Source organism: Agelaius phoeniceus, chromosome 31, assembly GCF_051311805.1.
Source record: "Agelaius phoeniceus isolate bAgePho1 chromosome 31, bAgePho1.hap1, whole genome shotgun sequence".
In the NCBI taxonomy this organism is placed as follows: Eukaryota; Metazoa; Chordata; class Aves; order Passeriformes; family Icteridae; genus Agelaius; species Agelaius phoeniceus.
This window is the reverse complement of record NC_135295.1, coordinates 1880177-1893597: the sequence shown is the minus strand read 5'-3', so window position 1 is coordinate 1893597 and position 13421 is coordinate 1880177. Positions and strand designations below refer to the sequence as shown.

Here is a 13421-nt window from a genome sequence, read left to right as displayed (position 1 = left end):
GGTGGTTTGGTCTTCAAGCAGAGACTTTCACTTCCCTGTGCTGCCCCAGCTTCCAATTCCCTCCTCCCTCACTGACCATGGCACGTTTTATTTCATTTTCCAAATCCAGGAAAGCCATAAAGTTGATAAGGAGCCTTTTCCCCATGGATCCAGGCTGGGAATGTTGGGAATGTTGAGCCTGTGGAGACCTCAGGGCCTCTCCCAGGATCTGCAGGGACGCCAGGGAAGCTGGAGAGGGACTTTTCCTCAGGAACTGCAGGAACAGGACACAGGAAATTATTTCAGAGTGATGGAGAGGAGTTTTAGGTGGGATAAAATGAAGGAATTGTTCCCTGTGAGGGTGGAAAGGACTCAAAGAACCATAAATGTTTGGCAAGAGAAATCCTCTTTTCCAGGTGGCCTGAAGGGACATTTCTGCTCTGCTAAGGACACATCAAATAACTTCAGGCTTATTAATTTCTGTTGTTTACACTTCAGTGTAAACAAATTTAAAAAGTAAAACAAATTAAAAATTAAATTCAAATGACGACACCGTGGATTCCACAACCCGGACAAACCGTGAGGAAACCCCCAGGGATTAATGGGGAGGAATTTGCCTCAGGATTGCTTTCCTGTATCTTCAATCCAAACAAATGGAGCTCTGCTCCTCTGGGCACCTTTCAGAGCCTGCACAGTGCTTTCACTCAAAGCAAAAGATGATTGAGACATTTTTATGGCCCTAATTTGAATATTTTCCTCTGTAAAATCACTGTTGGATCTACGAATCCACCTTGCAGAGCTTTAAACTCCTCTGGTGTTCACATCCAACTGGGACAATGGGAATTTTTTGGCTCACTGGATGAAACCATGCACCAAACCCATACAAAGTCAACATAGAACGGCCTAATTTTGGCCAAACCCTCTTCCATCACCTCCCTGCTCAGGATATCCCACATTTCTGATGCTGGAATTTCTCTGGAGTCTCCGGAATCACCTCGAGCCGCGGGGGCTCCGCCGCTGCAAATGTCAATCACTAATTAGGAGATAATGGGCGGCACCCGGCTCAAGGTCATTAACGTAGCTGAAGCCAATAGGAAATTAAGCTCCGAGGGAACTGGAACGTTGACCTTGGGATGGCCTTGCCCGGAGAAGTGGTGACTTCACAGTCCTGTGAATTCCTAGAAGGAGGAGCAGCTCCTCCAATTGTGACGTGGCCCAACATCAAGAGCGGAACTGAGGGGAAACAGAGGATTTGTGTCACCAGGAGCCAGACTGAAGGTTCTGGTGGCCCAAAGTGTCCTCAACATCCAGAACTGGATGAGAAAACAGCCTAAATCTCCCCTCCCTCACCCAGCAGAAGTGAGGGGTCTCAGGGATGCAGGGGGTCCTTCGGTGCTCAGCGCCCATTTCCACCCCAGGGGTGACCTCAGACACCAAACATTTCCCTTGACGGGACAGAGATCATTTTTCAATAAAGTCGTGGTTTAATTTGAGATCCTCGAGATGCTCAGGACACATCACATGGAGGCTTTTATGCAAAACAGATATTAACATCCATCATTAATGGCTGATCACAACGTGATCATTAGCATCGGCGCTAATCGCTGCCAGCGGGTGACTGGGAGCTGAGCAAGGAGTTTTTCCAGAATTAGCATCCGTGGGTGGCTCTTCCATTACTCCAGGGCATCTTGGAATCTGAAAAGAATTGAATAGGAATTCTGCAGATCAAGTCATGCCGAGCATAAACAAGATGCAAAACTTCCAGAGCCATTTTGCATTTTGTTTTTATTTAAATGCGCCAAAGAGGAATTGGAAAAACGCAATCTCCGATTTGACCCAAAACCAATCCCAAATTTCCACAATGAATTTGCAAGTGAAAATGTTTGATATTGGCAAGGCCTTGAGCCTGAGAGAGCTCAAGGAGAGTTTGGACAACGACCTCAGGCACAGGGTGGGTCTTTGGGGCTGTGCAGGGCCAGGGGTTGGTCTGGATGGTGCCTGTGGGTCCCTTCCAGCCTGGGGTATTCCATGATTCTATTCCCAGGTGTTTTCCCATGCACGGATGGGATGCAAGGGAAGGAACATCAAGAACTTTCTGGGTTTGCCCTTCTGGTGACCCCAGAGAAGGACTTTGGGCTCCACCATTTCTGCATTCAGACGCAAAGCACGGGACCATGGAACTGCACTTCCTGGAATTCTATTTTAAAAATCATATCAAGGAGCAACTGACGTCCAGAAGCTTCTGCACGCCTCTGGAATCCACTGCACCTCAATCTTAATTAGGATTTTTATGTCAATTAATCATCTCCACGCAGCAGCCTTACCATATGCAAAGCGGGCAGAAACAACGCCTCCGAGCGTCCCACAAGAATTAACTCGACATTAAAAAATTGTAAAAAATTCACACAACAAATTGATAATAACCCAAAATTGAGGGGTTGGTCAAAAGCCACGAGGCAAAGACTAAACACATGAAGGCCCATTGGGTGAATAAGTACAGGCTTAGTGCGTAAATCACGGATTGCTGGGGGGTACCTCATGTCCGGCAGGACAACTCCGACCTCAATAAAAAGGTCTCCAGGTGCCTCTGCTCCTCACACAGCTTCAGCTCTCAGCAAGAACAAGAACGGTGAGTGCTTCCTACCAGAGATCCTTGGTTCTCTTGGTTCTTTGGCTTTGGGCAAGAGGTGGACTGAGGCCGGGTCGCTGTGTGTGATCTCTGCAGGGTGGTGGGATGGATGAACCTTCAAAGGTGTCTTCGGACCCAAAATGTTCTTTGGCTTTGTGGTTCCATGGGTTTTTGGTTCCATGGCTTTGTGATTCCGTGGATTTATGGTTCCAAGGCTTTTTGATTCCAAGGGTTTATGGATCCATGGGTTTAAGGTTCCATGGCTTTGCGGTTCCGTGGGTTTTGCGATTCCATGGTTTTAGCGTTACAGGGTTCCGTGATCTACAGCTCTCCCTGAAATCCAGATTTTTCTGAGACTGTTGATCTGTTGCCTCTTGGAAAAGACGGACAGAGCACAGTGGAAAATGAGCCGCTTGGGGTGGAAATTCAGGGAGGAGCACAGAATGGGCAGCTCCCAGGAGAGTTCAAATATCTCTGGGACACTGCAAGAGTCGCTTCGATTCCTGCAAGGATCTTGGGTTTCCAACTCAAGACAAAAAAAATTAGGAAAAGGGGTAGGATGAGGGCCTGGGCAGGGTGGAAAGATGGGTTGAATCTCAAAGTCCTTTGTGTTCCAGGTCCTCGCCCCAGCCACCCTTCACTCCTCTCCCAACACCATGTGCTCCACTGGATGCTGTTCCACGGGATGCTGCTCTGTCGTGAAGAGCAAGACCGTGTGCTGCACCCCCTGCAAGACTGTGTGCTGCAGCCCATGCAAGACCGTGTGCTGCAGCCCATGCAAGACTGTGTGCTGCAGCCCATGCAAGACTGTGTGCTGCAGCCCATGCAAGACCGTGTGCTGCAGTCCCTGCAAGACCGTGTGCTGCTCCCCGTGCCAGCAGTCCTGCTGCTGTGACCCGTGCCAGTCTTGCTGTGACCCATGCCAGAAGCCTTGCTGTGACCCGTGCCAGTCCTGCTGTGACCCGTGCCAGTCCTGCTGTGATCCATGCCAGAAGCCCTGCTGTGACCCGTGCCAGTCCTGCTGTGACCCATGCCAGTCTTGCTGTGACCCATGCCAGAAGCCCTGTTGCGAGCCATGCAAGACTGTCTGCTGTGACCCGTGCCAGAAGCCTTGCTGTGACCCGTGCCAGAGCTGCTGTGACCCGTGCCAGAAGCCCTGTTGTGATCCATGCCAGACCTGCTGTGACCCGTGCCAGAAGCCTTGCTGTGACCCGTGCCAGTCCTGCTGTGACCCGTGCCAGAGCTGCTGTGACCCGTGCCAGAAGCCCTGCTGTGAGCCATGCAAGACTGTCTGCTGTGACCCGTGCCAGACCTGCTGTGATCCATGCCAGAAGCCTTGCTGTGACCCTTGCCAGACCTGTTGTGACCCGTGCCAGAAGCCTTGCTGTGACCCGTGCCAGAGCTGCTGTGATCCATGCCAGAAGCCTTGCTGTGACCCGTGCCAGAGCTGCTGTGACCCGTGCCAGAAGCCCTGTTGTGATCCATGCCAGACCTGTTGTGATCCATGCCAGAAGCCCTGCTGTGATCCATGCCAGACCTGTTGTGATCCATGCCAGAAGCCCTGCTGTGATCCATGCCAGACCTGTTGTGACCCGTGCCAGAAGCCTTGCTGTGACCCGTGCCAGTCCTGCTGTGACCCGTGCCAGAGCTGCTGTGACCCGTGCCAGAAGCCTTGCTGTGACCCGTGCCAGACCTGTTGTGATCCATGCCAGAAGCCTTGCTGTGACCCGTGCCAGTCCTGCTGTGACCCGTGCCAGTCCTGCTGTGACCCGTGCCAGTCCGTGTGCTGCACCAAGGTGTGCAACAAGTCCGTGTGCTGTGTCCCACGGCCCTGCTGCTCTCCCTGCTGCGTGGTGAAGAAGCCCGTGGTGGTTTGCTGCACCCCCGTGAGGAAGTACTGCACCCCCTGCATCCCCATCCAGCAGTGCTGTGCCAGCCTCAGGAAGACCTGCTAAACTGCCCCAGGTGGCTCTGAGAATGGGCACAAGGAGGTGAAAAGCTCCTCATTTGCCTCTGGTTCTCATGGTGATGGAGACAATTCGTAGCAGTTTTCTTCTTCTTTCCAAGCTTAAGCTGCTGCTTCTTTCTGTCCCTTATTTATCAGTTGTCTTTAGTTATTGACTGTCTTTAATTAATTATTGACTGTCTTGAGTAGGCCTGAATTTATCTCCCATTGTATAAGGCATTAGATATTAGTAGGGTGTTAATTCTCCTCTTGGTGTTTGGGAAACCTTTGGTGTCACTGTGACGGCTCCTCATTTCCTCTCTTGACTTGTAGACAATAAAACTTGGCATTAAGCAAAACACAACATTTGGTCTTTTGGTCGTTCTTACTTGGCTTTGCCCTTAATTTGTCACTTTGCCCAGGATTTGCCACTTTGCCCAGAATTTTCCACCTTGCCCAGAATTTTCCATCTTGCCCAGGATTTGTCACCTTGCCCAGAGTTTGTCCTCATTCTGGCACCATCTGTGCCTTTGGCCAAAGTCCACACATTTGGGACACAAAGAACTCTCCAGGCTCTTGGCACACATGAAGTCGTGTCTGAAGCAAGCAGAGCATTCCCAATCCTCTGGAATGGGTGCCCAGAGGAGCTGTGGGTGCCCCTGGATCCCTGGAATTGTCCAAGGCCAGACTGGAGGGTTTGGAACAGCCTGGGGCAGTGGGAGGTGTCTCATGGCAAGGGGAGGAACAGGATGAGCTTTAAAGTCCTTTCCAGCCCAAACCATTCCTTGATTCCTCCTTGCCCTTCCTGAGCACTCACCTCACTCAGATTTTACTACAGAACGGAAAGCTGAAGTAATTAAAACTCAAAGGGCGAGGACTGAGCAAGGAGGCGTAACTGCACCATCTGAAAACACAGCACTCCATAAATCAGAGACCCCTCAGATATCCTGACTTGGAAGGGATCCACCAGGATCATGGAGCCCAATTCCTGCCCCTCCAGAGACACCCCAAAATCCCACCCTGTCCCTGAGAGCGTTATCCAAATGCTCCTGGAGCTCCGGCAGCCTTGGGGCAGAGCCCATTCCTTGGGGAGCCTTCTGAGGGCCCCACCGCCCTCTGGGGGAAGAACTTTCCAGAAATATCCAACCTAGAGCTTCCCTGGCACAGCTCCAGCCATTCCCTCAGTCCTGCCCCTGGTCCCGGAGCAGAGATGGGAGCTGCCCCTCGGGAGGAAGCTGTGGACAGCTCTGAGATGCACAGGAGCTCACCCCTGGCCTCAGAAGGGACATTCCAACAGGAATACCAGGAGGAATTCACTACTCACTGGACAGCAGGCAGCATCTTCTTCCCGCCACCATCTTCCAAAAATAAAAGCTTAGAAACCCCCAGAAATCGTTGAATTGTTATGGGAGCAGAGCGTTTCCCCAGCGCGTTCCGAGCCGGGAATGAAACCCGGGGTTGGCATCCAACCTAAAAGCCTCATTCCTAAAATAGCAAACCCATGAGTCAACGATACCTTCCCTCCCTGGCTGGGACTTTCTTTGCTATTAAAATTCAGGACTCAGATCGGAATTGCAGGTCTGGAGAAAATGCCCGGAGCTCTGGCTTGATTTGCTTCCTCCAACCTTCACGCGCGACATCTGCATTAAAATCATCTTCCCTACGTGTTTGACTTCTCTAAAAACATTCTTGGGTCTTCAGGAGGTTTTTTATGTATTGTAAATCAGGCAGGAGGATATCCCAGATCAAAACATTCAATAAAGAGCTTTCTCTTTAAGGAATCTTGTGAATATTCATTCCGTCTTTGAATCACAGAATCACAGGATGGGTTGGGTCGGAAGGGATGTCAAAAACTACCTCGTTCCAACACCCCTGCCATGGACAGGGACACCTGCAGCTAGGCCAGAGCTCCATCCAACGTGGCCTTACCCCACACTGGAAAAGCTGCAGGAGCAGATTCCCAAAAATCTCAAACTCCCAGGACCACCGTGGAAGTTTCCAAAAACATCGCAGGATGGGGCGTGGCCTATAAAAGGAACTTTGAGTGGATGTTATTTCTGACCCAAGAGCAGGTTAAATGGCGTTGAACGGCAGGGAAAATGCTCTAAATGCTGACAGTGGTGGGGTGGCTCAGCCTGGAGAAGAGGCAGGTTCGGATGGGATATTGGGAAGAAATCCTTCCCAGCGAGGGTGGTAATCCCTGGCACAGGATATTCCATGGGTGTCCCATCCCTGGATGTGTCCAAGACCAGGATGGATGGGGCTTGAAGCAACCTGGGATAGTGGAAGTTGTCCCTGCCCATCCAGGAGGGTTGGACTGGATGATTTTGGGGTTTCTTCCAACCCCAAATAATTCCATATTTCTATGACTACAATACCAGGATCATCTTGGCCAACAGGACAGCAATAAAGCCCGATAAAAATGCGATGAATGATTGATTCAAGGGAGATGTTTGAGGGTTTACACAGGGAGGACGTTGCTTTCCTGCAGGCAACTCCTGGTTGTCATTGAGTGACCAAAACAATGTCCTCCCCTGGGGACAATTCCAGAGGGGACACCCAACGTCACAAGAGGTCATGGTCACATCCTGGAAAGGCAGATCCTGTCCCAGTCACCGGGGATCACCTGCCACCACGTCAGCCTCACAGTCAGAGTCTCCTGGACGTGATGGCAGCCTCTTTTTGCCATGAATTGGTGCTGCCTCAGCATCCTGGAATTCCCATCTTTTACCGGAGGCCCCTCTCATCACATGGAAGCCCCACCAACATCTTCTGGCGTGGAGCTGTCCCTGCTCGGCGTGTGGCCGCAGTTCCTCACGTGAACACTCAAATGTGATCACCACAAGTCTCCTTAGTCCCGGAAACCTTTGGGATAATCTCAGAAAATGGGAATGTGTGGAACCAACACAGGGAAAAACCCTCACACACGCACTGCTGCTTTTGAAAGCTGCTTCGTTTAGACTCAGCCCATCCATTCCATGGATGAAAATGAAAACAAATCTTAATACAACAAAAATTACAGAACAGGGAGTGTGAGGACCCAGCACCCTGAAGGGAGGCCCAAGAGCAAGACTGAGAAAGGGCAAATTTCAGCCTAAATTTTGACCACAGAGGCAGGAAAAAAAAAATAAATTATTCCCGTTGACCAAAAATTTCCACCGGCCCCCAGAGATCCCAGCCAAGGGCAGAGGGGACACATGAGCAATGACAACTCCAAGTTCCAGGCATGGTTGCCCCACTGCTTCAGCACCTGACTCCCCCCAGGCACATTGTTAAGCGTCCCTGTGTCCCAAGGTCATTCCTTGGGAAGGGGTGGGAATACCTCAGAGCTCCCTCCCTCCGGTGCCATTAACGCAAATCCATTAGAAAATTTGCATCTGTTGTTTCCTCTGGAGGAGTAATTATGGGGCACAATTGAGGTGGTGAGCAAACAGAAAGAGGCAGAGATTAAACACCGGGGGAGGAAGACACGTGAGGGGGTACCCCGGGTGATCCACAGGGTCGGAATTGCCAAGGGATGCCTCATTTCCAGGGGAGGAAGCTTTGGAGAGTATAAAAGGCTCCCCCCAGCCCAGGGGTCTTCATTCGATCATCTCCACTTCTCCTCTCCTCTCTCCACTGCTCAGCAGGGTAAGTTGGACTTTGTTACTTGTCTTTACTTTGGGATTCTCTGTTTCCCTGGGTTTCTCCAGGGTTTTCTGGGCTGTCTGGTTTGGGACTGGACACCGAAGAAGATTTTGGGATCACAGATTGGTTTTGGGGACCAGAGATCGGTTTTGGGCTGCGCCCAGGTGGATTCTCTCTGGCAGAACCAGTGCTGGACAAAACGCCTGAAGCACAGGAGTCAGTCCTGGGATTCAGGACACCAGGCACCTTCCTGGCCAGTTTGGGATGGATTTGGGGATAAGAAAGCTTTAAGCTGCCTCAGCCTCTGGGAGATTCAAGCAGAGAAAAAGACAAACTCTCTCTTTCCCTTCCAGCCTCGCCTCCACTCCCATCACCAAGATGCCCAACGGATGCTGCGGTGGCGGAAGTAGCTACACCATGTGCTGCTACAGCAGCCCCAAGACCTGCAAGAGGCCGATGTGCTGCAGCCCCATGCAGTGCTGCAGCCCCTGCTGCACCCCCTGCTGCACCCCCTGCTGCATGCCCATGCAGTCCTGCTGCATGTCCATGCCCTGCTGCTACACCATCACCAGCAACAACAACGGCGGCTGCTGTGGCGGGAGCAACGGCGGCGGCTGCTGCGGCGGCAACTAAACCCACCCGGCTCGTCCCCTCTTGGATACGGATTTGGATATGGATAACACCCCGAATGCTCCTCCTCCTGTGCTTAGAAGCTGTAGAACTCCTCCTCTTCTTCTCCTGCCTTCCTTCACCTCATCCTTGTGATGTGCCCTGAAGCCGCGGCCCAGCAAGTTCCTCCCGCGAGCACTGGGCGCTGCTCTTCGTCCTCCTCTTGGTGTGTGGGATGTTTCACTCTTTTCATCACTGTTTCGTTTTGATCTTTCTGGAAAAAAAAAACAAAAAACCAAACAATAAAATCTGTAGTTTGTGACCCTGCAACCTCCTGGTGTTGAGCTGTTTGTTCACTGGTGGATCCAGGGGGTTTTGCCGCTCCTTTCACCTTTTCCTGGTGGTTTTTCCCAGTGTTGGGATTGTCCTGTCTCCAAGGTGTTCACTGAAATAAAATCACGGCATTCCTGATGTAAATTAATTCAAATTGGAGTTCCTGGCACCTCTGGGAGTGATATTTGCCCTCTCTGTATAAAATAGCAGAAAAATAGGAAGAGAATAGGAGAAAAAATTGTTGTTTGGAGAACTCACAGCAGCTTCCAGGATATGGAGCAGCTCCGGGGAAGCTGGAGAGGGACTTTTCATCAGGAACTGCAGTGACAGGACAAGGGGGAGTGGGGTCAGACTGACAGAGGGGAAATTGAGGTTGGATATTGGGAAGAAATCATTCCCTGTGAGGGCGGTGAGGAGCTGGCACAGGTTTTCCAGGGAATTTCTGGTTGTGCCATCCCAGGAAGTGCCCAAGACCAGGTTGGACAGGTCTTGGAGCCACCTTGGATAGTGGAAGTGGTCCCTGCCCATGGAAAGGGGTGGAATAAATGGATTTTTAAGGTCCCTTCCAACCCAAAGTGGTCTCTGGTTCCATGAAAATAATCCATAAACTCAGAAAAACCAGGAATGTTTTCAGGAAGTCTGACACAGACACATCCCAGACAGCCGAAATCTGCCTCAGGACTCACAGCCAGTCCCTTCAGACAGTCTGACACTCAGGACATGGAGGTTCTGCCTCTGCCAAACTGAGTTTCCAGGCATTTGTTTGTAAAACAAATGCTGAGGAGCCTCTGCTGCCTTCAAGGGTCGGTTGGAGTTCTACCAAAACATGAAAGTTCTGCACTGCCATCCTTTTGATGCATTTTATGCCCTTTTCTGACTCTGTTTCCACGCTGCTTCAGTCCCTTGTTTGCATTGTGATCCACACCCCACTCCCCAAAAACGATTCGGGTACCCTGGTTCCACCGAGAGTTGGACACGACCATCCGGGGTGGGAAATGCCCACCTCCACCTCCCTTCTCACAGCTGCCAATGGAAAACCTCCCTCAGGAGGCACGAGTGGAGTTCATCCCTTTGCTTCTGCCCCATTAATTCCCTGCAAATTGATAAACGGATCTGCCCAGGTGCATTTGTCTCTCCCACCAGGAAGGAAATGCCGCGCGTGTTCTCCTACGCTTCACGCAGAAGTCACAATTACCGCCTTGCTTCTCCCTTGTTTCACTCCAGAAATTGCTCTCATGCCGGGGAAGCCTGGAAAGGAGCTGCTGGCATTTCCTGCAGGGATGAAACAGCTCTGAGATCTCAATCTGCTCCCCCTTGCACCGCACAGAGAGCAAAGCAAGGCCCTCATCACTGTCCTCGGGGCCGGTCCCAGCTCACCTGGGCCGACCCCTCTCCCCAGCAGCCCTGGGATCCCTGAGGATGTCAGACAGCAGCAGGGAACTGGCCAGGCAGGATCCTCCATCCTCTCATTAGGCAGCTCTCAGGATAATGTGGCGAGGTCCTCGACTGAGAGCTGCAATTTCAGACCGTGAAAAAATCCCTCCCAAAATTCCTGCCCGGTGCTCCTGCCAGGCTTCAGCTGCCCAAGGCTCTGCCCTACCTTGACGTCCCTCCCTTCCTCTGTCCCTCACAGAAAATGGTTTCACCTCAACAAAGTCTCTTCCTGAGTCCCTGCCTCCCACTCAGCTCCACCAGCCCAGCGAGGAGCAGTTTCTGTGCTGAGCCCTTCTCTTCCACCTCAATCTTCTCATTTTTGGTTCATTCTGGGCTCCCTCCATTTCCAACACCCTCAGAGGGTCCTGTGCCAAGTGCAAAACCGTCCGTCCCTGCTCAGGGCCAGGATTCCAGAATTCCTGTAATTCAGCTGGATGCCAGGGGAGGCTGCAGGAGGGAAATGTTGATTTGGGGTGCTCCACTCCCAATCCTGGAGCCACCATCCCTCGTGTTGCCTCTTATACAGGCAGAGCTGCCCTTTAACCTTTTAATTGAAATGTTAATAAAAATACCAATAAAAATAAAAATTAATAAATAAAGGGAGAACTTCCCAAACCTGGAAGTGTCCAAGGACAGGCTGGATGGAACTCTGAGCAGCCTGGACATGTCCCTGCCCATGTCCCCTGCAGAGGGGCAGAATTGGATGATCTCAAAGATCATTTCCAACCCAAACCATTCCAGAATGCATTTGCACGGAGTCACGTGCGGGTGACTGAGCCCCAGACATCCCAAACACCCCTGGCTCCCTCCTCACGTGCACATCCAGTGACCAGGAGCAAACAAACATCCCCATTTTCCTGACGTTTTCCCAATTTGCTCCAAACGCCATCCCCGCGGAACGACCGGCACGACACCGGGGCTGGGTTTGGGCTCCAGCTCTGATTCAGCACCAGCTGCTGCTGAGTCAGTCCCAGAACATCTCCATCCAGCAGATACGAGGCCGCATTTTTTAGCTCCCTCACAAGGTTGTGGGGAGGACAAATTCATCCAAATTCACGGGAGCCCTTTGATTATCTCCAGGCTAAACCATGACGAGGCAGAAGGAGCGTGGTGATCATCAGTAATGAGGCGAAATGCAAATTCCAGGCGACACCTATGGCTAAAAAATATGGGTTTGGATGGATAAACAGGGAAGCTGGAATGGTCAATGGCTGTCTCACTTCCAGGAGGAAGGATGGCCGGGAGTATAAAAGGGCTCCGGGCCCAGCTCACTTCATTCGCTCATCTTCTCCTCCCTTCAGCTCTCCTCACTCTTCAGCAGGGTAAGTGAGAACTTCGAACCCTTCCCTCACCTCCTAAAGGGGAATTTTGGATATCTAAAATTTGGATATCTGATATTTATAGCAGATCCAAGTAGTTTTGGGCATCTGGGATGGGGATTGGACGTTGGGGTTTTACGAACTCTGCACAAGGGGATGAGCTGGGAATGTTCGGGGAGGTTCTGGGAGTACCAACGGGGCCATGCAGGGGAGCGGCATGGAGAACATTCCAGAAGGGTCCAGAGTGGGCTGCTCCTCCTAAGACACCAGAATGAGCCATTGGGCACCTGCACCATGAGAAAAACCCAGAGCTGCTGCCACAATTTCCAAACAGGACACGCCTGGGTTTGGACCCCCAAAGCTGAATTGAATAACCAGAGCCTTGAGTTCCCCCCAAACTCCAAACCTGCTGCTCCCCCTCACAGCCTCTCTCTGCTCCTTCCAGCTCCGCCTCCTCTCCCACCACCTCCAAGATGCCCAACGGGTGCTGCGGCGGAGGAAACAGCTACTCCGTGTGCTGCTACAGCAGCCCCCGCTGCTGCAAGACCCCCATGTGCTGCAGCCCCATGCAGTGCTGCAGCCCCTGCTGCATGCCCATGCAGTCCTGCTGCATGCCCACGTCCTGCTGCTACACCATCAGCAACAACAACAACGGCTGCTGCGGCGGCTGCTGCGGCAACTGAGCTCACCTGGCGCACCTCCGGCTCAGACACGGATTTGGACACGGATTTGGACATGGATCCCAACCCCAACGCTTCTCCTGCTGTGCTTGGACACCTAGAATTTCTTTTTGGTGCCTTTAGTCCCCTGGCTGTGCCCTGAAGCCGCTGCCCAGCGAGTTTCTGGCGCTGCTCTTCCTTCCTCTCTTGGTGATGGGACCGTTTCCTTCTCCCTTCTCTTTATTTAATCCCCAATTAGCCATGAAAGACAATAAAATTTGTAACTTCTGACCCTGCAAACTCCTGGGTTATGTTTATTCATTTCTCTTTATCCCTTAAACAGTAGTGTGGGATGTGTTTAGCATTTGCCTAATTGATTAATGTAATTAATTTTGCATGTTTGGCATTCTGTGACGACAACGCCTCGCTGTACCTGGTGAACTCTTCGGGTTCACCTGGGGGAAAATGGGACTTGCAAATGAAAAATGTCACCTCAGCAAGAGGTGACAGTTTAATTCATCAGTTTAATCAGTTTAATTAATTTTTCTCCTGCTCATTTGAGATCCAGTTTGAGACGAAAGCATCTCTGTGGTCCTAAAGCCAGAGCTGGAGGTCTTCTATTCCTAATGGGAATCTTCCCAGATTTAAAAGCTCTTGCTGAGCTTTTAAAGGTTTTTAAATTAATAAACAGACCAGGGTCATTCAGGTTGGAAGGGATTTTAAAGCTCACCCACTCCCACCCCTGCCATGGACAGGGTCACCTCCCACTGGCCCAGGCTGATCAGATTCAGGTCCAGACTGAAGGGTCCAGAAACACTGAATCATTTTCTCTGGGTTCTCTTAAAATGTGGGAAGCTTTAAGAGACCAGATCAGAAATTAAATATTC

General features: G+C 51.3%; 2 protein-coding genes across 2 annotated transcripts; both read left to right on the top strand.

Moving 5' to 3' along the window:
• The first annotated feature begins 2517 nt into the window (after positions 1-2517).
• On the top strand, positions 2518-4563 carry LOC129132342 (uncharacterized). Its single transcript, XM_054651421.2, is given in 3 exon segments — positions 2518-2547; positions 2549-2608; positions 3226-4563. Coding segments are annotated over 3 exon segments (1428 nt in total).
• Positions 4564-11406: 6843 nt separating this feature from the next.
• On the top strand, positions 11407-12815 carry LOC143696224 (uncharacterized). The gene is made up of 2 exons (XM_077191941.1): positions 11407-11878; positions 12321-12815. The coding sequence occupies exons 1-2, from the start codon at positions 11712-11714 to the stop codon at positions 12556-12558; spliced, it is 405 nt and encodes a 134-aa protein (XP_077048056.1). The 5' UTR covers positions 11407-11711; the 3' UTR covers positions 12559-12815.
• Positions 12816-13421: the final 606 nt, after the last annotated feature.